Below are 26,073 nucleotides of genomic sequence, written 5' to 3'. Positions count from 1 at the left end.
GTTGGAGGACTTTATTAAATCGACACACAGCAAGAACTGCTATCGAAGAAAAAGACAGCTTGTATTGTCATGAAATATTTTCAGTCATCTAACTAGACCAAGAGAAAGTACGTATGTCTTTGATTTAGGGTATTGCCCTCCTGGTTAAAAAATTTGTGGTTGGTAGAGGACCCAGATGCTCTAAGAACACAAACCAAAAAGGGTGTTGCTGTAATTTGATCTACTCCTGCTTCAGTATTGCTTGTTTATTGGTGGGAGTTAGCCCTTAGTTCCAGCAGACTCGATTAACTTTCCAAGAAACTTGCTTTAATTGAAACTTGCTTCAAGATGCAAACAAATCTGTAATACTATAAATGTTCTGAGCTGGAGAAAGAGCCCCTTGACTGCCTTTATTCACAGCTAAAGTTGGTGGCTAAAGGAAACACTTTCAAAAAATGAATTGGCCTAGCTCTGTGTCGAACAAATGTTAAAAAACCTAGTTCATCTTAAATGTATCTTGTTTTTGCAAGTGAATGGAAATTAGGAACCTCTTTAAAAACGAACTCCAGGAATTAATACCCTAATACTGCTTGACAGTCATTTGATATGGTCAGTGCTTTTATGTAAGCTTTCCTTTTCCAGATCTGTAGTTCCTGATACCAGCTGAAACATCTGGGGTCTTTGAGGAAAAGCTGTATTTAGGTCTCAGACACAGAAATACAGATTTTCAGCATTGATCACTTCACCCCAAACTTTCTTGTCTTTCAGTGGTGAAAATGTGGTGTGTTTAGTACTTGGCAGTTTCAAATCAGCAATTATAAATCACAGTAATTAAAAACCATACATAGTTGAGGATCTTATTTTTTTCTCATTGGTCTAATGCTTGTAGAATTTAGATGTTCTAACCCAGAAGAGGTTATGTACTGTACATTTTGATGATCTCACTCTAGGCAAGGCAGCTCCCTGGCTCTTGGTCTGATCCAGAGCTCACTGAAGTCACTGGGAAGGCTCCCACTGAATCAGGCTCCGGCATAGCACAGCAAAGTACAATTTTTAAATATTTTTCTTTGCTGAAAGTTCAGTGCACAATCAGATGTTTACCAGTTGTCAGTAAACCCCTGAAAAATCACTTGGTAGTTTCAGAGAAGTTCTTGACAGTATGGTCAGATTCAAAATGTGTTAAGATTTTAATAGAAGCACAGAAAAGAGTGACTAATTTCACAGCTGCTGTTTTGCTATATAGTGCCCCTTCTGACTTCTTTTGGCGCTAGTATATGCACAGGCAAACTGCACGTAATTCTGCTTCCAAATGTGGAATGACACTTATCCTGTGTGGTGTGCTACTTTCCTCTCCTTCAAACACTCCCTCAAAAACCAACTGTTCCAACAAGCTTTCAAACCACACCCACTCTTTTGTTAACTTTAGTTCCATTATATAGGGAATAAATACTGTGCCACTTAAAAAGAACCATAACTTTATTTTGTGTGTGATTTTTCTCCCTCTCACTCGATACCTCCTCCCAGCTCCCTCTGACTCTCCCTACATCCTGTCTACTGTTACCCAGGTAGAGTGCAAACTCGGAAGCAAGGACTGCGTTTTTACTGTATATCAGTGCCATCAGTGGCACTATCAGGCACATGTTGAACATTTAAAATGAGTCAGTATAGAAATCTGAGTGCTGCAGCACACTGTTTGCAATACATACAAATTGTGTTGACTGTTGGTGCAGATGGGCAGACTTTCTCTTACATTAAAAAAGAATCTTCGGTGCATAGAACCCTATTCATATGTCCACACTTCAAAGTGAGAAAGATTGCAGTCAACCTAATGAAGTATATGTGCAGTTTACAGTTGAGGGTTAGCTAATCAGCCTTTGAATAACTCTTACCCAGTGACCAGACTGGGTGTCCCAGTTCCAGATGAGTTGGAAGAAGTCAGAACTTTGGAAAAATCTCACTAGGGCTGCCATATCAAATTGCAGCCTTGCAGTGAGATGCTTAAATCCAATTCCGGAGCATGCCTCAGCCAGTGAATCATGGAGGGATAATTTCCAGAAGTATACAAGGAGCCTGAATTGAGTACCCTGCAAATCTGATAGTACATTTGGGTATCCAGTTTATTCGAGGCATTTGGCAAACTGATGTGTGATTCTTGATTGACCTTCAGATTTTCAAGTGGTAGGACAAAAGCTTGTCTGGCCAAGGAGCAGGGAACCTTCCTTTGAAATCCCTCTTACAGGGGATTGGTTGGCTCTGGAAAATCTTAGGCAGCCTTTTGACTTGGCCACTAGTTCAGGATGTTAAAAATCAACAGATGTCATCTAATCACTGATTAGTTTGACTGGTGTCTAGTTGAAGAAGTACATGAATATGTGGGGAGACGGGACATCTGATTGGCCCTTTGTTAATGTAGTGTTGTCTGAAAAGTCAAGGACTGAATAGGTATGAAGGTTAAGGGACAATATGTGAATGACATACTGTTGCTCCTTTTGCTGTGCTTTTTGTATGGGTAGAGAGTCACTCGTCATTGATTTGTCTGGCAATCCTCATGAGAACTAATAAAACATGCTTTAAAAAGTAAAATCTTTAATGACTGTTTTATGAAGACTTACATCAGTTATTACACTAAAATTTATTGATTTTGAGTAATGTCATTCAGTTAATTGAAAATCTAATACTATATTTAGTTGGAGTAGGGTTGGGGTTTTTTTTTTTTGTTTGTTTGTTTGTTTTTTTGAAGGTCCTATCTTGACATCTCACTAAATGAGATTTATTGTGCTTTTCTTTCAGGAAATGCCCAACTCTGTCTTCTTGGTAATGGAGGTATGTGTCAGTGAATGTTTCTATTTAAATGGATTTGAAATTGAATTAGTCTTCATTTACAAAAGTGCTATAAGAATGGATTGACTAAGCAGACATAGCTGCAATATAACCTTCACCAGCTGAACTTTATAAATCTGAAAGCTGGATCGTTAATTTTGTGCCTACTGTTAAAGACACCAATAATTGTATGTGTTATATAAATTATGCAGTGTTTCTGTTCACAGTACCATAGTTCTTAATGGAATGTTTCCGTTACACACCAGAATTAATAATGATGAATAATTTAAAAAATAATATTGAAGTCAAACAGCTGGAAAAGAAAAAATCTATAACAAATGAAAATCAACATCTAATGAATAGAGTGAACATTCAGACACATACATTTTGAGTACAGGACTTCCCTTTCTTTTCAACAGTATTGCAATGGCGGAGACTTGGCAGACTACTTACAAGGTAATTGATTACCATGTTTCTCTGTTAGTACACTGTCATGCTAAACATTGTCTTCTGCAGTCGTAAACTCCATCAGTATTTTTTGCTTGTGATGTAGATATTTTATATGCGTATTTTTGTAATACCTCTAATGTAATTTCATAACAGTATAGATAGACGCTAAATGTGGTCATTAAATGTCCCACACTCCAAATCTCACTATTACAGTAAAACAGCTAATGTTGAACATCTTATGTGATTTCTGTTTTAAATAAACTCTAGGTATGATGCACCCCATTTGTTAGTTAATTCAGTTTCCAAGTGTAAGGAGGAGCTCACATCTGGAGAGAAGGATTTAATGAGGCTATGTTTTGGTGACTTTCTTTCCTTTCTGGTCTATTTCTTAGCACCCAAGACTCCCCAGAACAGAAAACAATGGGAAAACCATTACAATCCTGTATATCCGGGCAATGCAAATTACTTTTTCTGGTTACATTCCAGAATATTTAAGCTTGTTTTGTGATTCCCAAGCACACAGAAATCAGAGATTTGAGCTCCTATATGGCTGAATTAGGACAAAGTGCTTTAATATGGTGAAATCTACTATTGAATGTTAGACCAGGAGGTCATGATTTTTTGCTTAGCAGCGCTTTGTATGCACCCTATGAATTCCTGTCAGTTGCTACACTTTGTGTTATAAAGCTACACTGCCACCACCTGCTTCTACTGTGCAGTCTTTTCAGTGAGATTTCCCAATGAAATGAATAGTCAGTAGGTTTAAAACAAACAAAAAGGAAGTACTTCTTCACAGAGTACACAATCAACCTGTGAAACTCGTTGCCAGAGGATGTTGTGATGGCCAAAACTATAACGGTTCAAAAAAGAATTCTATAAATTCATGGAGGATAGGTCCATCAATGGCTATTAGCCATGATGGTCAGGAATGCAACCTCATGCTCTGGATGTCTTTTGTCTCTGATTGCCAGAGTGGACAACAACAGATGGATCACTCAATGACTGTCTGTTCTTTTCATCCCCTCTGAAGCACCTGACATTGGCCACTGTCGGAAGACAGAATACTGAGCTAGATGGACATTCCTCTTGACCCATTCTGGCTGGCTGTTCTTATGTTCAGTAGCTGTTCTTAAATCTAATGAAAGAAGTATTCCAGCTACTGTATTTGTTGTTATAACATACCAATCCCAAGAATTTGGAAACCAAATTCTTATTTCTCTCTGCAGCTTCAGGTTTTGCATTTGTATAAAAGTTATCTCCTTTAGCCATTGTAAATGTTTCTTTTAATGCTAACTACCAAAATAAGTGATTGATCTGAGAGTTCTGTCCATGCACAGCTGGTCAAAATCATGCCTTTGTCCTTACTCTGAAACAACTGAATTTAAAACATTCCATTGTTTGTAGAGTTGAAAGAAGAAAAGTTCTAATCTAACGCTCTGGTAACATGGTGCAGATTTTTGTCAGATTATGTTCTAAATCTGAGTCTGTGGGGCTGCTGACCTTATTTTGATTCTTCCCACTCTGTTTTCTAGGATTTGCCTCTAGAAATTTGCTGAATTACTTGGATAATGAGGCTTTGTGAAAAGAGGCGCCTTTGGCTCAATAGGGAGAGATTTCACCCTCCAGCATTCCTCTGCCCAGAGTGATGACGCAAATTGCGGAATCATGACATAAATTCATTTTTTTAAAAACCTTCTCTTTGGGCAGAAATGAAGGTTACATTTTTTTGTCCTTACCATATTCTTTATATCTTTTTGTGTGGAATGGGTGGTGTTTGCTAACAGCTGTTGTTACTGCACCTATGTATACAAAGGGTGTATGTAGTTCCTATTGAAATCACTGTAAAGACTCTGGTTGACTTCAAGGAGAGTTGGATCACACCATCATTTTAGGTATTTTTTTAAAAGCTACATATTTCCTCATACTGCTTGGTATGTCTCTGCACAAGTCATCTAGCATCTTCCTAAGACCTACACACAAACGTTTTAGTTTATTTTCTTTGAAGTATAGCTGGCATATATGAATGTTCTTTCCATCATCATTTAGCTACTGGATGGAATGTAGCTTAATTAAGAGAGACACCAGATTTAGGGTTTAATATTGACAGCCCGGTCTTGCACACCTTTTGAATTTGTGCAATTCTAAGTAAATGTTTAGTAAATTGTTTCCCTGTTGCTTGCCTCCTGTAGTTCTGTAGCTTTTAGATGGCTCAGAACAGCATTCCGCTGTGACGATGACAAGCTTTACAATCAAAATGCCCCAAAGCTGAGCAGACGACTGTAAATACAGATAACTCAAAAATATCACTAATACTAGAGCTGTGGAAATGCATATTGAATGTGTAAGTGGGGATTATGCACTTGTAGAAAAGCTTTAAAATAGGATTGTTATGCATTTAATGCAGGAATGTGACTTGTTTGGCTTTCTTTCAGACTTTCACTACCGTTTAGTGGTGTTACATTTATTCCGTTTTGTTCCAGGTAAATGCAGGTGGTGGTTACTTTCTCATATGTATAAATATATGTATTTTCAGCTAAAGGAACACTTAGTGAAGACACCATCCGAGTTTTCCTCCAGCAGATTGCAGCTGCTATGCGTATCCTACATAGTAAGGGAATCATTCATAGGGATCTTAAACCACAGAACATCTTGTTGTCTTACACAAGTCGTAGGAAGTCAAGCGTCAGTGGCATACGTATCAAAATAGGTAAATTCCTTTTTCTTTAAAAGATGAATTTCAAATACACTGAAATCCACTCAGTTGTGACTTTATAGTGCAGTATAATGAAAGTTTCTGCCTTAGGAGTTTGTTTATTAAATTGCTGCAAATCGCGCACAAACTGGAAGATAGAAATCTGTGCTGGCAGATGGGTCCCCAGTATTAAGAAACTTGAATTATAATGAACTTTTTGATTACATTTGATCAAACAGGTATCATGAGGAAATAGTTATAAATCATGCTGATTAATGGTTCTGATGTTAAACTATTTTAATTGAGAAAACATGAATCTTTGGTTTGCTGTAGTTTTAAAAACTTGCTTAACTTTTAGCCCATTTCAGAATGTGTGTGAATCAGCAGTTTGATCATAATTCAGGGTGTGCTTTTGGTGGGAGGACTCCCAAGACTTTTAAAGAAAAGGTTCTAGGTGTAGATTTTAGCCCATTCTTGGCAGGAAGGGGTTTGGCATTGTAATTGACATGGGGGATGAGCTGTTCTGTATACTACTGACCTGATCACATTTCTGAAAATGTTGTATCTTGACAAATTAGGGCAGAGAGTGTCCATTGAATCAGATATTTTGTTGTTTATTCATTTCTTTTTTGATGCATTCTGTTATTGAAAATGAGATATCTGTTTAGAATATGACCCATTCCAACAAACTCATTCTTGTCTTCTAATCAGTATAGAAAAGGCAAAATTCCTTCCCTTGCTGCTATATTTGACAATTCCCCAATCCTCTTGTTTGTGCAGAAAGGTTCAGGCATCTGAAATTTAAATTCCCAGACTTTTACCTGATGTGATTTTAATGAAGCAGATTGTGTATTCACTGCTCTTAATGAACCATTTATATTTAGCTACTGACATTAATCCTTTCCTGCTGACGCCAGACAGCGGACTCTGCAGCTGGAGAGTTGGCTGAGTAGCAATTTGTACAAATGATGCTGTTGCTATTTCTTGGCTTTCTGTTATGGAGGCCCGTGCATTGTTCTTGTTTGCTTCTCTTCCAGTTTATAACACAGCTTTCTGCTACTCCACTAAGCTGGCATTTTATGATAATACTGCACTTATTTTTCATTCTAACTGATGATTACGACAGATAACAAAAGATAAATGCATTATAAACTGCATAGGTTTAAGCATTATTTTTCTTTTCAGTGACACATGTGTTTCTTTAAACAGCTGATTTTGGTTTTGCTCGTTACCTGCATAGTAACATGATGGCTGCCACTTTGTGTGGATCCCCTATGTATATGGTGAGTGACAGTATTTTAAGCTACATCCTGTATTTGAAACACACTCTGTTATCAAAGAAATAAGGTTTGTCATCAGGAGACGGGCAAGTGCATGCTGTTTAATGAGGAGGATGTTATGGGGAGCACAGTTTACCTTTCCACCATCTCTTCAGCTTATGCTGAATTGAGGCCTGGAGGTCATGATAATTAAAATTAGAGGGAAAAACTGAGCATTTCTTTAGCACTGCGGTGAAGAGAGATCCTGGTAGACGATGTCTGTGTTGATGATATGGCTCAGGAGACATGTTGGTTCTTGCATACTTCTTGATGCACTAGAAACTTGAATCTGTAAGCATGAATGCTGGTTGCCTGTGTCCTTGCTGGCACTGTCTTCTTACATACAGCACTGCCTGATTCCCAGTTTCTGTGAAGTACGAAGGGTCATAGAGTGAAAGAGAGGGAAAATGGCTAGAATGCAAACGTTAGAAGAAGAGTGAGATTATACAAAAAATTATTTCAATGGTTGGAATGAAAATGTATTTATTCTCTCTCCACATTTATGACTCCACATAGCAGTCTCACTTTAATTGCCTTTTGTCTTTCTGAGGCAGTGTGGCCTAGTGGATAAAGTATTAGACTGGGACTTAAGAGACCTGAGTTCAATTTTTGGCTCTCCCGCTAGCCTGTGGGGTAACCTTGGACAAGTTATTTCACCTGTATGTGCCTCAGTTTCCCCATCTATACAGTGGGGGTGATGAGACTTACTGCTTTCTTGGTAAAGCATTTTGAAATTTGCTGATAAAAAGCACTGTATAAGAACAAGGTATTAATCATTAATCAATCCATGCATACAAATTGCCTCCTTTTCCTATATTTATACCACCAAGACTTACTTTTTTTTTTTTTCCAAGAATGCAGATGTTCAGAGTGTAAAAAGTAAACAATCCGCTGTCTGAAGTCAGACAACAGTACAGACTAAAATGCTAAATTTTATCTTCTCAAAATATTGACCTTCTTGCAGTAATAGAATGTCCAGTTTACTGCAGTGTGATGTGTGGGCTGATCCTGCGGCAGTGAGATAAATATTAACTATTTAATTTGTACCATTGTGGCTGCCAGTTTTTCATAATCCCTTCTGTAACTTCCCTGTATTTTCCAGGCTCCTGAGGTTATTATGTCGCAACACTATGATGCTAAGGCAGACCTGTGGAGTATAGGAACTCTGATTTATCAGTGTCTTGTTGGGAAGCCACCTTTTCAGGTAGGACTTATTTCCACTCCCTCTCAGTTGATAGAATCAGCTATGGCATTGCCAGCCAGCCAGAGGGATGAAGCTGCATAATGTTCTCTCATCTGCTGTTGATATTGCTTCAAGAGCCAGGTGGCTGTGGACACTCAGAAGAGAAGGGTGGCTCACACTCAGCCCTTCTGAGATTAGAATATGTGGTCTGGCATGAGCGTGCCCGAGAACGCTCAGTAAAGTCAGTTCTGAGCTCCGATCTCCCACATAACATTGTAAGCCTCTTTCCACATGTCCACTTGAATTGGCAAGTCTCCTTTTTTGTGTGCGCATGCATATGCATCAATGGTGAAGGCTATTCTCACTGCTGAACTGAGGTTTTAAACAAATCCCACATTTTTATTTGACAGGCCAATAGTCCTCAAGACTTGAGAATGTTTTATGAAAAAAACCGGAATCTGATTCCTAGGTATGTAGATTTTGTTATAGTAATTTTATATCTATGGAAATCAAGTGATTTGGATGCTTGCATCTCTTTTAAAGTACAGTTATGATTTCCAATAGTGATTATATAAAAAAGAAACCACCTCGCCCAACACATCTGCTGTATGTGCCTATCAAATCATATCTACTGACTTCAGTGACAAATATGTTTTTACTACTTCTATTAGTCCTGCAGAGCCAATACAGCTGTAGGCAAGTGAATTAGATTCTTCTGTGCCTAGTCTGTCAGCAGAAATGTTAATTAAGTTCCATTTGCAAAGTCTTTTACTGATGAAGAAACCAGAAAGAGCACGCAGCTGGACTCCCAGGTCCCAGCTTCAGTTTGTAGGGCTGACAGTTAGAAAGTGGGATTTTGGGGGTTTTTTGTTTTGTTTTGTTTTTAAAACAGGTTTGCTGTGTAAATCATGGAGACAAACATAGAATATGTGCTGGTTTTGGAACTGTTTCAGAGCCTACCACATTATAAAGTTCTTCATCTTGGCTTTATTTTGTTTTTCATTTGATTTTATCGTCTGTACTGTGGCAACAAAATGTGAAATCAAAGGGTGTCTCACCACTTCTGCTAACCTGCAGTAAGGTGCTTATTAGCAACTGGTGTATATTTGACACCATTCCAGAGATCAAGGCAAAGATTTTCAGAAGCAACGAGTGATTTTTGGGTGCCTCTGTTCTTGAGTGCCTCCTGAAGACACATTAAAGGGACCTGTTTTTCAGAAAGTTTGGAGCACCACTCCCTTTGGAGTGTCTCAAATTGGGCTTTCAAGCTGAGGTGTCCAAAATCACTAGTCATTTCTGAAAAACATGGCCCAATTGTATAGTTCTCACCCAAAGACCTCTAAAGGGAGATCCTCTCCCAAATCTATATTTGCAAAGGAAGTCTCTTCACAAGTCTGGTTGTGGAGCTGAAAGCTCCACTCAGAATGTGAATAATCAGAAGAAATACTTTTGGGCGGGATGAGGGGTTTACCTTGATAAATTGAGATTAGAAGTCTTGGTTGGTTACTCCAGGCTTATCGAGTATGAATTCCCTTTGTGCCTGGCTTTAACTGCAGGCTAGCTGTATTCTTACAACCTTGGTTCTGGGGCCACAGTTTCCCTCTTGACAATTATATTGGGTTAGCCACCCCACTTTACTTTCCTTGTAATGCCTGGACCCCATTAGGAAATGACATTTAATATTGCTGTGTTACTTGAAAGTAACATAATGCCTATCGTGCATATTGTACCATCCTTTCACTGCCCCCACTGAGTCCAAATGTGTGTCCTCTAGCGGTAACCAAACATTTGTTGTGAAGATGCAGGATTATGCCTTGGTGTTGGTTTCCTGGGTAGGAATGCAATATTAATAGAAATTGATGAATATTTATTTCTCTTTATATACAGTATTCCTAGGGAAACATCAGCATATCTGGCTGATCTGCTGTTGGGTTTACTACAGAGAAACCAAAAAGATAGAATGGACTTTGGTATGTAACTTTTTTGTAAAAATTTCCATGCGCTCTTTACTTTCTCTGTTAACCTTGTTGTTTAGGTACAGATTCAGAATAATTTTCAAATCATCTAATTCAATTGGGTGTAGACACAGGTGAAACTTTTTTTTCCCTTCAGTCATCTCAGAGAACACAGGATAATTGTCCACAAATCATTAGATAGTTAACATCACAGTCATCCAGCAGGAATGTCTTCATACTTATATGAAAACAAATCTATAAGGATGACTTTGTAAGGGTTGTTTTTTAAGGCCAGTTATTACATATAGATCGGCATCTTTGATCACTGCCAATTGTTGTCTTTTTCTCTCTTTAATTTGTAGCAGTCCAGGGAAAAGTGGCAGTAGATAGAAAACAAACATCTGAGAGTAGGCAACTCCTGTTTTTAAACTGCTTGTTGCTGCTTGCCTGAGTGTTGGGTATGTGCCCAAGCACAGTTGGTGTGGAGCAGCCAGTCGTATTTTATTACGTGGTAAACAACCACGGATGCTCTGCTTACGTAATCCTTGATTAGTTCTAAGAAATGGAATTTCATAAATAATCTCTCTAAACACATGAACAAACCTTATACAATTGGCAAGCATTTAAATGTTAATGATTAAAAAAGGGAAGGAGCATTGAAACAGCGAGCTGGTGTACTATTTATAGCATTTCTTTTCTAATGTCTAGTTGTCATCTATAATTGTTGGGGAATGTTTCCAACTAAACCCTTGTTCTGCCAGGCCGGATTTATATCTCTCGCTGACCAGCTGACACATGGTAGCTGTGTGCAGAGGAGCTGTGCTTTTCTGTCTGCTTTGGTTTGCACACTGTTTTCGAATGGATGCAGCTGCCTTCATTGTGAGATACCTTAAATTTTATGTTACAGTGATTCTTTTTTTTTTTTTTTTGCTTTAGATTTGCTGACAACATTTTCCGTGCCACTTTGATTAGAGAAATACAGCTTCCACAAAATTGGATCCTCCCTTTGCTTTACCTTGTAAAGCATGTATATGTTGCACATCTGTTTTAACAATGGTATAGATCCTGTCTGGTTTGAGCTCAAACATATATTATCCGCATATATACATAGAAGGGGCATGAAGGATTGATATAACACCAGTTTTTTTCGTATTTGGCAGAGAATGAGTTTCCAAGTGTCATGCGTTGGATGATTTGTCCGCAGATTTCTGTGTTTTTCTAATGATAGGAATTAGTGCTAGTAGAGAATTACCAGTGACTGTGAAAGCATAGGAGTAGCAGAAAATAATCCAGTCAGAAATGTAATAGAGCTAGCTGTGAGCTTGTGAAATCTGAATGCTTTCTGTGCTGCTGGCTCCCTAAATGATAAACATAGCTTTGTGGATTCTGCTTGTGAAACTGGGATCATCACAACTTAACTGCACACACAAGCCTGGTATTATGTGTCATTAATGCAAATATACAAGTTGAATCACAATTTGGCCTGTGTCATTCCAGTGTTTGTGTAATGAGGAGGAGGTGGTGGAGGAGAATATTCACAATAGACTTTGGAATTCTTCACTAGATTCTTAAGGCTTTCTTCATATAAGAATATTTGTAATTCTTGCTGTGTTCTGTTATTGGGCTTCTGGCAGGACATCGCAAACTAAAAAGCATTTTGCCTTATACAGACCAAAAAATCAGTAACAGAATAGCTAAGTACCTGATCCTGCAGCTTTTACTACTGTGACTAGTCTTGTTGAAATCAGTGATGGTATTCATATTAAGTGCTACACCTAGTAGGAGGTTTTGCAAAATCAGGTCCTTAGCAAACATGAATTTGGATAATATACCACATACTATATGGACTGTTTCAGAAGAAGTTGATTTGTAAATGTACATGGATTGAGAGAGAAGTCAACACATCGTGAATGCTGATTTTTATGATACCAATAAGTAACAATGCACAACTCGCCTATAGCACAGTCATAAATTTTCCCAATCAGATATTCTGATACAGATAAGTTATTGAATTGCTTAATGACATGCAGACAGAACTAGCCAAAGTGAACATATAACTTAGCTGTCACCTAATTCCTTGCCTTTGACTTGGATTTTTGTGAGGGCCGAAAAATGGTGGGAGCAGTCTTCCTTTGCTGTGGGGGTGGGGTCTTCCTCAGCTCACTGACAGGCAAGAAAGGCCTGTAAAGGGGCTGCATTAACTATGGCAGGAAAGATGAGTAAATGAATGTTGATCATTTGAATTGCTTGTGTTTTGCTAAAATGTAACTAGCATTTGGAACAAATCCTATCAGAACAGAGCCGATTGGAACAGCAGGTGTTGTACCCAGTCTCAAGAACACCTCATCCTCAGATAAAGTAGTTAATGGTTAAATTGCCAGCGTGTTGCAACTGTGCTCACTTCCTTATATCATGCTTTTGAAGAAAGTACTGTTGCAGAAAGGGAGGCTCTGCAGCCCTGAGATCTCAGTGGTTTTGTCACTTGCTTAAGTCTAGTAAACAGCATTGTTGTTTTTTCCTCCTCAGTTATTCTAAGCAAAGTGTGAGCTCACAAAGATCTAGGACTGTTTTGTATAGTTCATTTATTTCCCTGTCTAATTAGCTGACTGTTTCTTTTGGAAGTATAAAATACACCATGCAAAGTGCTACCCAACGGGATGTGCCAAAGCAATTAAACGTATCTCGGTGTACCCAGTTACTAATGACAAAGGCAAATATTTCTGTTGTTAAAGCAGTAACTTGTGAATTGCTCCAGTTCATTGAACAAATTGATGAGAAAAATTAAGTCAATTCTGTTTTAAACTGTGAGAGCAGCTGCAGAGGAGCATGCTCTGTCCCTTTGGGAGTGAAAGGGCGAATGCCTTATGCAGCTGTGGAGTGGCACAGATGGGTTCAAAAGTAGTTCAGTCCTTGGCCACAAACAAAGGTTTGCAGGAGAGGGAGAACAAAAGGTATGGGGAGCCTCCCATCCTGTGATGAGCAACCCGAAACTGAATTACTGTATGGATGCTGGATATAAAGAGCTTCATCTGTTTGCAACTGTGCAAACATAACCCATTTGTACAAATCAGTTATTTATGACCCTAAAATCACTTAATAAAATGTCTCTTAAACATACTCTGATTCTCAGTGCAAGCCACTTCTTTAAAGCTATTGACTGTGTTTCCTTCCAAGTGTAATAGCAACACATAACCTGGATGGCTTTAATCTTTTATAAGCTCTTCAGCCTCTGAATGGGAAGTATTGATTCTGCGGAAGGCAACCACTTATTGCCTTGTACGCTATAATGCAGATTCTAATATAGTTTGTAAGTTGATGCACATTTATGGTCACTTTTTGTTTTTGCAGAAGCATTCTTCAACCACCCTTTCCTTGATCAGGTTTCAACAGTTAAAAAGTGTAAGTAGGTGCCTTTTTCCACTTATTCTCATAAGTGAGGCATATTAGAAAAATGATTTTATTGAGTATCGTATTCTTTCTGAAACATCTTCCAGAGATCAGCAGTCATGCTCCACTGTTAGTTTAAAAAAACTGTGAAATCTTTTAATGTCATGCTTGATAGAAATGTAGTTGCCATTTACCCATTGCTTAGGCATTTCATCTGGTGCTAAATAGATCGTATGAGTGCATTTTTCAAGGACAGGCAGAGTATTTGCAGGCTCTGGAGGTGTGTGTAAATTAAAACAAGCAGTGAAGAAATCATTGCATTGGGTCAGTTCATTTGTGTGCAAATTCATCTAATCAAATCTCAATCCTCTCTTCCTCCTCTAGCCTGTCCTGTGCCCGTGCCCACACATGCAGGCTCAGTCTCTGGGAGCTCCTGTGGTAGTTCTCCTTGTCGTTTTGCTTCTCCTCCCGTAAGTTCTCTATTTTGCTTGCAGAATAACCTCTGTCAAAAACTGTTTGCTGTTGTATCTGGGCAGAAATGGTCACATCTTCTCTCAAATTATTTTTAATTTCAGCTCTTTGCTAGTCTAAACAGTTCCTTTTAAAGAAAGCAGAGCAAGCAGTATTGCTGTCTTTTAGTGCAGCAATTTTGTGAAGTTTTCAATCCTCTCCCACTCACCATGCTTTTTTAATAAGACCAAGCCAAGTCATTAGTTCTGCTGGTGTGAATTCCAGTGAATGAGCTCCCTGGTAATCCTTGCATTGCCTCGTTCTGGTACTAGGTTCCTTGTGCCGGCAGAGACTGATGACCATCAGTTCTCTAGCCCTTTTTGGAGTAAAGGCCATTGTCTCTTCCTGGAATCATGACTGAATGAATAACTTCAGAGTCAGTACCTGTTACCTATCTGAATAGGAAATTGTCCAACTGAAACGACACCTAAGTCACGTCAGTATCACTTTCAAAAAAAGTTTTCTTTACATACATATTTAGTAATAAGGTTCCTTACCATCTGATAAGGCTCTCCCAGTTGAAATGAAAATTAGTATTTTTAAAATTGGAGAGTTTTTACAATTTAAATGCATATATTTTCACCTTTTCTTTTGCTCCCTACATTCTTGCCAGCCAGCTATGCGGAGAGTAGCATTCACCATTATTGTACTGGAGGTTTGCTATCTAAAGGGAGATCCTACCTCGTGAACCATTTGGGCTTATGATTTTCCCTTTTTCTTAAGTCCCTGCCAGACATGCAGCATATTCAAGAAGACAACTTGTCTTCCCCACCGTTGGGTCCTCCTAACTATCTTCAGGTGTCCAAAGATTCTGCCAGCACCAGTAGCAAGAACTCTTCTTGTGACACAGATGATTTTGTTCTGGTTCCACACAACATCTCTTCAGATCACTCATGTAAGAATCTTCTTTATTTTAATGCTTAAGATCACTTCCCAGACTCTTTGAAAATATTTTGTATGCTATTGTTGGTTGCTCTTATTTTCTCCAAACCTATCTTAATTTATATTGGGAACCGGTTTTGTGATATAGTGCTTTTTTCCCAAAGAATATCCTCCTGCTTAATGCAAAGTGTATTTCATCGATTATAAAAGTGTGAGGATTAGAGGTGGCACCAGAGAAGGGTTAGTTTCTGTGTACATACTCCAGCATCCTAGCTTTTACTCTGTGCCGCTTATCAGAGTGCCTAATGGTCCTAATGGCATGTGGTTGAAATCGGGGTCCTTTAATTCATAGAGAATTCTGATTTATTGACATTAGAAAAACAAGCCCATCATGAATAAGGGACACACATAGAATCATTAGGTGTCCTGGAAGTTGAGGGTGGGTGTTGTGTAATATGTGACCTGTAGACCAGTCAATCTTGTAGGGTTCAGTTTCTTGCCCTTCTGCTGTCTACATCAACTTACTGTCTCAAGCTAGGAAACAATGAGGGACAAGGTTTCACAGTCCTAGTGTCACACAAAGCTTATGTTTTACATTGTGTTTCGTGGTATTCAGGGTTTTCATTTTTGTTAAACTTTTCATAATGGCAGTATAAGCCATGGATGTGTTTGTTTTGTTTTTATCATCAGCTTTATCCATACCACTGCAAATGTCTCTGTTTTTAAAAAAATGTTGTGCAGCATCTTTGGCTTAGTTAAGTTGTTTTGTGTTCCAGGGAGTTTCTGCAGATCAGTGGTGTGGGTTTTGCAGTGCTGATATAATATAGAATCATAGAATCATAGAATATTAGAGTTGGAAGGGACCTCAGGAGGTCATCTAGTCCAACCCCCTGCTCAAAGCAGGACTAACCTCAGCTATATCATCCCAACCAGGGCTTTGTCAAGCCTCAGCTTAAAAACCTCTAAGGATGGAGATTCCACCACCTCCCTAGGTAACCTATTCCAGTGCTTCACCACCCTCCTAGTAAAAAACTTTTTCCTAATGTCCAACCTAGACCTCCCGCCCTGCAACTTGAGACCGTTGCTCCTTGTTCTGTCATCTGCCGCCACCGAGAACAGCCTAGCCCCATCCTCCCTGGAACCCCCTTTCAGGTAGTTAAAGGCCGCTATCAAATCCCCCCTCACTCTTCTCTTTTGCAGACTAAACAAGCCCAGTTCCCTCAGCCTCTCCTCATAAGTCCTGTGCTCCAGCCCCCTAATCATTTTGGTTGCCCTCCGCTGCACTCTCTCCAACTTGTCCACATCCTTTTTGTAGTGGGGGGCCCAAACTGGACACAATATTCTAAATGCGGCCTCACCAATGCCGAATAGAGGGGAATAATCACTTCCTGTGACCTGCTAGCAATGCCCCTCCTAATGCAGCCCAATATGCCATTAGCCTTCTTGACAATCAGGGCACACTGCTGAGTCATATCCAGCTTTTTATCCACCGTTACCCCCCAGGTCCCTTTCTGCAGAGCTGCTGCCCAGTTCGTTGGTCCCCAGTCTATAGCTGTGCATGGGATTCTTCCTTCCTAAGTGGAGGACTCTGCACTTATCTTTGTTGAACCTCATTAGATTTCTTTTGGCCCAATCCTCCAGTTTGTTTAGGTCACTCTGTTTAGGTCACTCTGTATCCTATCCCTACCTTGCAGGGTATCTACCACTCCCCCCAGCTTAGTGTCGTCCACAAACTTGCTGAGGGTGCAATCTACCCCATCCTCCAGATCATTAATAAAGATGTTGAACAAAACCGGCCCCAGGACCGACCCCTGGGGAACTCCGCTTGTGACCGGTTGCCAGCTAGACATGGAGCCATTGATCACTACTCGTTGAGCCCTATGCTTTAGCCAGTTCTCTATCAATTTTATAGTCCATTCATCCAACCCATACTTCTTTAACTTGCTGATAAGAATACTGTGAGAGACAGTATCAAAAGCTTTGCTAAAGTCAAGGTATATCACGTCCACCGCCTTCCCTACATCCACAGAGCCAGTCACCTCATCATAGAAAGCAATCAGGTTGGTCAGGCAGGACTTTCCCTTGGTGAATCCGTGTTGACTGTTCCTGATCACCTTCCTCTCTTCCAAGTGCCTTAAAATGGATTCCTTAAGGACCTGCTTCATGATTTTTCCAGGAATTGAGGTGAGGCTGACCGGTCTGTAGTTCCCTGGATCCTCTTTCCTCCCTTTTTTGAAGATGGGCACTATATTTGCTTTTTTCCAGTCCTCAGGGACCTCCCCCTGTTGCCATGAGCTTTCAAAGATAATAGCCAATGGCTCTGAAATCTGAAATCAATTGTAACTAGTTATACTTTTCCTTAAAAGTGAGGATAATTTGGGAATAAAATCTTTCTGATATTACTTTTCAAAAACAACTGTCTGTTACAAAATCATTTTTCTCTGCAACAACTTAAGTTTGGTTTAGATTTGGGATATCTTCTAGCAAATCATCTGTGAAGCAGTTCATATTCTTGCTGCTAATATGGCCATAAAGTTTCTTAGCCTGCATATATGTAAAGTATTATAACAGACATTAAAAGGATTACATATAAGCAAGAATATTGAAGATGCATCTTCAGGACTTGAATAAATTATGTAGGTTTCAGTGTGTTCTCTGCCTTTTTCTGTAGATGATATGCCATTGGGAGCAGCTGGCAGACGGGCTTCGAGCGACTTCTTGATGTGCGGAGGGTATGTGTGCTGGGTTTTATGGAAAGAAGTTGCATGTTCTAAAATTGATACTGTAACACAGCTTTAGAGTTGTTGGATTTCAACAGTGACTGCTCTAATTTTACATTGCTAAGCGTGGACTATCCACTGGAAGATGAATATGCCAAGTAGAACAAAGTATGAATATTTAAATTGCTTGAGATCAGCAAGTTCCACAGATAATGAAATGGTTTTTTTTCTACAGATAGTTCTTCATACCCTGTGACAGTGTGTGTCGCTTCTTGTTTTAACAGGCAGTCACCATTAACCACTTCTGGAAGCTCAGGAACTTTACAGAAACCATCCTCTAGCGCCTCTCGCAGTAGTTCTTCTGGTTCAGCTAACAGGTATGTTATGTGAGTCGCTCTTTCATCTTGTTAATCATTTCTCTATAGGGTGATTTTTACTGCTGTTGCCTGCTGGAAACTTATTTAGGCCCAGACCTTTCTTTAGTATTTGCCATTAACTGTGTTTTAGTGGTAGAAGGTTGTTCACTTAACTTCTGGCTCTGATGCACCCAAATAAGTTCCTTGGAGAAAGAAAGACAGAAAATGTGTGTTTGGCTTTTTAATTAATTCTGAACTTCAGCAACATCATTAGGTGTCCAGGCACAGCCCTCCAGAGATGGGGTCTACACGTCTGATTAGCGTTACGTAGGATACCACACTGATCTCAAGCTAGGGATTCAGGATATTAAAAGCAGCTGTTGAGAAGTAAGCAAGGAGGGTGTTGCAGTTAAATGTTGATAAACTGGTACACTTGATAAACTTCTCTTCTGTTTAGGTACCTAATGAACAATAGCAGCCTAGGTATGTACTACGTTTTCCAAATGATACCAGTGTTGGTCCCAGCATATGAGTCACACAAGGTGGGTGAAGTCGTATCTTTTATTGGACTAAGTTTTGCTGGTGAAAAGGACACGCTTTTGAGCTATACAGACCTGAGAGAAAGAGTTGTCTCTCGCTTGAAAGCTTGTCTCTTTCACCCGAGAAGTTTGTCCAGTAAAAGATGTTTCCTCACCAACCTTGCGTCTCTGGTGCACTGATGGCACATTGGCTTTTCAAAATATTAGAGCACATTAGAGTTTAATTGTTATGATCCACCAAAATAAAACATCCTTCAGTACTTTGGAAATCAGTGTGCTGATTAGCTATCTGCAAAGAGACAATGGTTTACAATACCTTTTTCTGTACATTGCAGTATACCTGACTTAAATGTTCAAAACACTTTCCTCTGACTGTAACTGAAGACAAAGTTCCAGATAGAACTTGTCAGATGATTATGACAAATGGCAATTCATTTTTTTTTTTAACTTGGTGCAATTTGGAAAACAGTACGTACCCAGGCTGCTATTGTTCATATAGTACCTAAACAGAAGATTTTTTAATTTGTCATTTGATGAAATAATGCATTCCATAATCCTATTTTTGAATCAAGGGAAAAAGGGGATGATTATCCAGATAGTGACTGCAGATTTTGACTGTTTCCTTGGCTTATGCTAATGTTACAGGAAGATGATACTGCATTTTTTGTTTGGAAATGCTTGTCATAAGAAGAGAAGTTTATCACTTTGTGCTGATCACAAAGCAGTCTGCAAAATCTGCTGACATGGGCTGTTAAATATAAAAGGCAGGCTTATACTTATTAAGAGCAGATAATCAAAATAGTTGATGGCCTTCTGGGTCTGAGTTGCCTTGTATGCAAAATACTATAAATATATTTTAAAAGCCTCTTTATGCTGTAAATTAAAGTCAAAGGTAATGTTAGCTGATGTTATGAAAAGCAATTTAGCTGCATTTTTACATTGGTAATTTCAGAGAGCCACTTATTTGTGCTGGCTAGGAACCAGTGTTTGGTTTTCCAACTACAGGTTTTTAATTATTGCTTGATCAAATTTTGAATGACTAGGTCTGGTTACTGTGGGTGACCTGGTATCAGGTGACTTAACAGCCAAACTGGTTTAAGAATATTGAGTTGCTTTGGATGCAGTTTGTTGTAAAATTAGTGTATATGTATTACTGATGGTTAAGATATTTTGGTTTTATACAGTTAAACCTATGAGACAATTTTTTCAAGCTGGGAAATAGTCTTTCAAAGTAAATTACAATTTTTCACCAAGTATAATTAAGCCATGTGGAGAAATGGATTTTTTCTGATTAACTGGTTAAATTAATTTTGCTAAACTGCATAACTGCATGAATCATCGTACCAAGGGGGTTGGACTTCGGGTGGAGCTTCCACTGCTGTCCAAGAATAGCTGTATGTTTCTTCAATAAAATTATGAGCAGGGAAATAGATCAGAGTGTTGCCTTTAAATGACTTTTCTGCTTCATCGCTAACACTCATGAGATGAAAAAGGGACTACTCACTTCTTTTAGGGCCAAATGAAGGATTGCTGTACAAAGCCAAGTAAATGAGCTTTGCGTATAACTAAGAGGGAGTGCGGTCGGGTGGGGAAATAACTTCTCCCAACCCAGCAGCATGACATGAAGTGTCTGCATAGCCACCCTCTGCTACTGCTACAGATACAGTAATAACTGCTCCTCCTGCACTGGGAATTCAGACTTGGAGCATCCACTTCTCGGCATTTACCCCTTCCCCCACACTAGATGCCTTTGTACAGATTGTAGATGTAAGGTCTGCCTTCTTTGCACAGAAGCTTTAGGTTTTTCCTTTCAGCATGTGGCTCTAAAAGCTGTGATTTCATTGCTGTCTTTTGGCAGTTTCACCGTGGCATCAGGCGAGGTTCAGAGTATCTTTATTGTTGCAAAACTTTTATAAATGGGAGCATAAGTTCTGCAGCCTGATGAGACTGCCAGAAAACTGTTGACAGAGTATTATCTGCTCAGAACGACTCCTGAATTAACAACAGTAGCTAGTCACTGGATAGCAGCAAGAAGATGCACTGTTCTCTATCATTAAGGAAGCACCATCCCCAGGGGAGTTGTAGACCATGCTATGTCAGAGGTATTTTCACAAGTTTGATTCATTCATTTTGCCTCACTGAGTTAGAGTAAAGCAAGTCATGAGATCTTTCAGTGGTTTGGTGAATGGGAAATCAGTGCTGTTATAAGGAAGCAGTATTTCATATAGTAGAATGGCAATGTAAGGAATGCAGCTGTTCCAAAATAAAATCAAGAAAACAGATTTCGATAGAACCAAAGACAGCCAAAGGCTGCGGTGACTGCTCATTCATTTCCTTCAGCTTTAGCAAGGTGGGTAGGAAAACGTGTTGCTTTTTGTCAATTTCTGTCTGCTGTTTCCTTCTCTAGAGAGGATGAATTTCTTTCTGAATAATTGATGACTCGGCACTTCTGCTTGCCCGTGGCTCTCAGCTTTCTGTCATCCAGACTGGCTGCTCCTCAGCTCCATCACTGAGTCTTTCTTCCAGCAGTTTTCTGCAGCTCCTGGGAGGAGCGTCTCATGAGACCAGAACATGGGAGGTGGAATAAACTGTGGAGGAAGGGAACAGAAGGTTCATCTGGACCATGAAAATAGTTCTAGGTTCTTTTGAGTTTGATTAGTTCAGGTGGACCCTTGCTGTCTGATCTGAGTTAGCTTCCACACAGGCGTGCATGGATGTCCTTCCCTCCTTCCAGATTGCCTTTGATTCTGTTCCTCTACTTGCTACTTCCCCCTTCCTTTTGCTTCTCGCTGTTGCATTCTTTCACTTCTCACGACTTTCTCTAAAATTCTTACCCAGAATATGCCCCTCTTGCTCCCACTAACAAGATTTTCAGCAGGCGTTCTCTTCTTCCCCCTTGGGGGTGAGGTAGCCTGAAGCTGACATCATCATGAAAAAAGTACCCCTGGGATAAGGCCATGGTTGGAAGAATTTTCACTTTCACTCTGCTTTTGGGGGGGATTACACCATGGTGGTCTTTTCTCCTGTGGTATCTGTGTGGAGTTTGTCATCCAGTCACCTGTAGCTGGCTTCTGGAAAGAAATGTTATGAGCCGTTACTGAAGAGAACTAGTACCAGTATGTGTGGTAATCTGCCAGGTTTTCAGTTACTGGATTATATAAAACTAGCTAAGGAATTTCAGTTTATAAAAGGTGAGAAGCCAAGATTGGAAAAGAGTGGGAGTATTGCTTTGGCAACAGGGTTAGCTAAAGGACATACATTCTAGAAAAATACTGTTACCTTCAGCATATATGTATCAATTTCCCTAACAGCTGAATAACCCTATGTTTCTCTCCTGTACTGTGGTTTGGTTTGCTGGTAGTAAAATTCAGTGAATTGTGAGATTCATTAGTTTAGAACACCTGTGCTCGCTCCATCAGCATGAAAGCATTCGCTGTTTTGGGAATGGAGGACAATCTTCAAGACGGCTGCTACACAGAATTTGGTGCATTTAGGTAGCTTGTCTGCTGAAGCAGAATACCTAATACAGGCTGCCATGTTTTCCACAATAGTTATGCTAGAGGAAGAGGGGACACATGAAAGAGACATGGGGGGCAGAAGACAGACAGCAACTTGGACAGAAAAGAAGACTTTAAAGAGGACAAACAGACACATCTCACAGGGTTTTATTTTAAAAAGACGAAACAAACTTTAGCAGGTATTATATCGTGCATTCAGAAGTTACCCTTGTACTGGATAGAAGAAAAACTATGAATCAATTTTTAATAAAAACAAATCTATTACAAATTAGAAAACAACTGAAATTAAATATCAATCACACAAATGCTTTTAAAAATGGTTTGATTGCAGTCCTCCTGATAATGTTTGTTTCTCTCTGAGATTGGTAGTGTGTATGAGGGACCAGAGAGGAAACCTTGGTCTTCCTCGGAGAAATCCTTTAATTTGAAACTGTGCTTATGTTATGTTTTTATCTGAAAATGGTGATAGCTGGTTAAATTCTTAGCCTGGAGAAGTTGATCCACTTATCAAAACTAACTCTGAGAGAGAAGTAAAGTCACTGACACTTGTTAGCTGAAGAACATAAAACTCATCTGCAGCTTGATGAAATGGTTTAGAGTTCAGGTGTGGTGTTCTGGTCATTTTGTGCAAGTAGGAGTTGGTTACGTAACATGTTTTCTTTGTATGAATTCACAGTGTCTCTTGGGAAATCTCCGATTGTGCCTCAGAAGCTTTTGTAAACATTCCAGTCAATTTTGCTCTTGAACTTCCTGTTCTTTACACAGTGGGTTTTCCTAGAACGACTTTGTTTTGAAAGGTAGCAAACAGAGGAGTCTGCCTGGGAGGAATGGAGTTCTGCTGATCGGTCTGTAGACTTTGTGTTGCATGATTGATTCTTCCAGTTAGCGTTGCAGTTCTCTGCACTCAGTCTAAAGGCCAGTATAAGAAAAGCTCATTAGTGGCAAACAGGTCTCGATCTTGCTTTGTAAGTGTTTGAGCCAGGCTTGGATAAACTGCAGACTGTGTTGCTTACACGCTCTGTAAAACCGGAGTTTATTTGCCTATTTCTGGGATTTTCTTTAAAATATGGACAATGGTACAAATTAGTGAGAGACCCAATTACCAGCAGTCATTTCCTCTCTCAATACCTTCCAACTTCAGACAATGTCAGCCTTCAGTGTCCCCACGCAGCGAAACAGCACCTATTCCAGTTCCCACTCAGTTACGGAATTATCAGCGTATAGAACAGAATCTCACATCTACTGCCAGCCCTGTGTCAAACCCCCATGGATCTCCGAGGTGAGTCATTCCTTCTTTTTTCTCTTGGCCTTCGTTTGTGTTTATACACTGAAAGATGGCCTGCTTTCTTGCATAGTAAATTACTGCCAGAGTTACTTTCATGTAAGATGGATTATACGAACAGTTTAAATGTATAATTCAAAACAGACTTTAGAATGAGCACAGCATATTAGATCCTCAGAATCTGCTGTTAGATGGCTGGGTATATAGTGAGTTTTTCAGTAAAAGAGAAGTAGAGAAACCCTAGAATATACTTGGTTTTTGTACTCTAAAATGTTGCCCAAGGAAGTAAAAGGATGAATTCTTGCTCTCTTGTCCTTCTTTGTATATTCTATAGCATTATGTCATGCACTGAAATGTCAGTAATAAGTTCTTCTGTTCATATTTCACACACTAATGATAGGATGAATGCATGCATTGTTTTATTAGAACATCAAGGGACAGATTATGGTATGTGAGTTGTTAATTGGCACGTCATATTATTAAAAAGTTCTTCTTGCATCCTAGATTTGCTACTTCCTGGCCCACTCCCAGACTTCACTCTTTGTCCTGTATTCTATAGAGCCTTGGGAGTGGGGCAGAAACTGCCTCCTTTTAAAAGGTTTACTACACCACTTTTCTTTGAATAAGGTAAATGCTGCTCTCGTAGTCCTACAGCAAGACAGGTCTCTGGCCCCTCCCTTCTCAGCTTCTTCCTTTCTGGTCCTCTGACAGCAGAGTTCTCTGCTTCTTGTTGATTGATTTAACCCCACCACATGCTTAAGGATTATTTGCAACATGGGAGCGAGATCTCCACTCTCCCAGCCCATTTCTGTACCCACTGCAGCCAGGAACCTTAGGTTCAAGAGACAGATTACTTGGAACCTAATTTTCTTTTTAAAAACAAAAAATCCGAGTTATCTGGACTTCCCATGATTTCTGACTTTGAGGCTATACTGCTGCTGTTTGGCAAGGGCCAAACTTTGTTTTTAATGACTTGTTCCCAACAGCTGATCCGCACACCAGGTACAGCACTTCAAACTCTTCTGATGGGTATATTCTAAGCTCCTATTTCTTGCCTTAATGATCAGCATTTGTGTTGGCGTCTGTTTCTGTTGCCTGCTTTCCCGCTCAATTGTGCATGCAGCGATAGGAGTTCACACGGGTCCATGCTCCATTGTGGGCTTAATTGCTCAGGCTATTACAACTAGTGTCTGAACTGGTAAAACGAGTTGTCTAAAAGTTGGGAACATTTGTGCTAAATGACTTCGAATTTGTACTATATTACAGCAGCAGCAAAAGTTGTGATTCCCCTTTATGACCAAAGGATATAAAATGCTGCTTATTTTTGGTGCGGAGGGCTCAGCTTAAGGCTCGTTAAAACCGTTTTTGGATAAACTTCAATTTCATATGCTTGTTTTGGGTTTGGTATTTTTAGATCTGCGGTAGTGAGACGGTCAAATACCAGCCCCATGGGCTTTCTGAAGATGGGCTCCTGCTCACCCCTACCAGCAGACACTGCGCAAGGTGTTGGACGCAGGCTGTCCACAGGGTCTTCGAGACCGTATTCCCCTTCGCCATTAGGTAAGCTCACAAATCATTCGATTATGAGAGGAGGTACATCAGGAATGGTAACTTTGACATGAGAATATTTGGTAAGGATTCATTTGCAGAAATGGCTCATGTTAAGTGGTTGTTTGAAGAAAGCATGTTTAAAGGAAGCCTGCAATCGATTGTTCTCATACTGTTTTCCTTCCTGCGTAAATAAGGTAGAAAATGTAAACTTATATTCTTGCTTTTAATTTGCGTAGTTGGAACCATACCTGAACAGCTTGGGCACTGTTGCTGTGGTCAGCCTCAAGGGCATGAATCGAGGACTAGAAATGCCTCAGGTAAGTGGTATTAGTGCAGAAGGCCAAGTGCCATTTCACCATAAACCTCAAAGCACTGGACAAGTTGGGTATTATCCCCAATTTATGGATGGGGTCGTGGAGGCACAGAAAGGCTAAGAGGCTTTTACCGAAGTTTATGTGGTAAGTTCGTAGTATTTGAGAAAGGTACATAGGTCACTGTGGTCTGTCCATGAGACCATAAGAAATTGACTCATCCCTGTAGTTCACAATACTAAAGAAGAGCTGTTAATTCTGTCCCCTGTAGGTTATTGACCAAGGATAGAAATGAACTTGGAATAAAATCAGTAGCAGTAAAGTACTTCTCAGAATGTTGTTGTGCTAGACTAGCATGTCATGCTGATATTCAGAAATGGCAGCCAGAAGTGTCTGTGTTCAACATTTCCATCCTCACTGCCTCAGAGAACAGACCGTGTGTGTCTGACATTAGCATTGCTAGCCATTCAGTAAGCTCAGTTCATCAGAGATCATTAGGGCATGCAGGCAGCAACTCAGGAAGGAGGAGATAGGGCTTGATGTTGCTTCATTTGACACCATTTAAGATGGGTCCTTCCAGTAGCATCAAAAGGGATACTGAAGGATTGCTCAGAAGAAT

The 26,073-nt window shown here is 39.7% G+C and overlaps 1 protein-coding gene across 7 annotated transcripts in view; it reads left to right on the top strand.

The window, feature by feature from the left end:
- Positions 1-26,073, top strand: part of ULK2 (unc-51 like autophagy activating kinase 2) — a 52,931-nt gene that overhangs the window by 13,134 nt on the left and 13,724 nt on the right. For 4 of the 7 annotated variants that reach the window (XM_067565818.1, XM_067565822.1, XM_067565821.1 and 1 more), the window contains exons 4-18: positions 2,770-2,802; positions 3,219-3,255; positions 5,783-5,956; positions 7,151-7,224; positions 8,363-8,464; positions 8,854-8,912; positions 10,331-10,413; positions 13,747-13,797; positions 14,170-14,255; positions 15,019-15,190; positions 17,849-17,909; positions 18,182-18,283; positions 23,452-23,589; positions 25,007-25,152; positions 25,380-25,460. In XM_067565818.1, the coding sequence (XP_067421919.1) occupies positions 2,770-2,802; positions 3,219-3,255; positions 5,783-5,956; positions 7,151-7,224; positions 8,363-8,464; positions 8,854-8,912; positions 10,331-10,413; positions 13,747-13,797; positions 14,170-14,255; positions 15,019-15,190; positions 17,849-17,909; positions 18,182-18,283; positions 23,452-23,589; positions 25,007-25,152; positions 25,380-25,460 (1,399 nt within the window). Of the gene's footprint in view, positions 1-2,769; positions 2,803-3,218; positions 3,256-5,476; positions 5,591-5,782; positions 5,957-7,150; positions 7,225-8,362; positions 8,465-8,853; positions 8,913-10,330; positions 10,414-13,746; positions 13,798-14,169; positions 14,256-15,018; positions 15,191-17,848; positions 17,910-18,181; positions 18,284-23,451; positions 23,590-25,006; positions 25,153-25,379; positions 25,461-26,073 lie in introns of those variants that run through there. The other 3 variants (XM_067565819.1, XM_067565820.1, XM_067565823.1) reach the window with 3 other exon arrangements.

The sequence above is a fragment of the Emydura macquarii genome, unplaced genomic scaffold (genome assembly GCF_026122565.2).
Source record: "Emydura macquarii macquarii isolate MOO-44397 ecotype Brisbane River unplaced genomic scaffold, CSIRO-AGI_Emac_v2 contig_2699, whole genome shotgun sequence".
Lineage (NCBI taxonomy): Eukaryota > Metazoa > Chordata > Testudines > Chelidae > Emydura > Emydura macquarii.
This window is presented reverse-complemented; position numbering and strand designations above follow the sequence as displayed.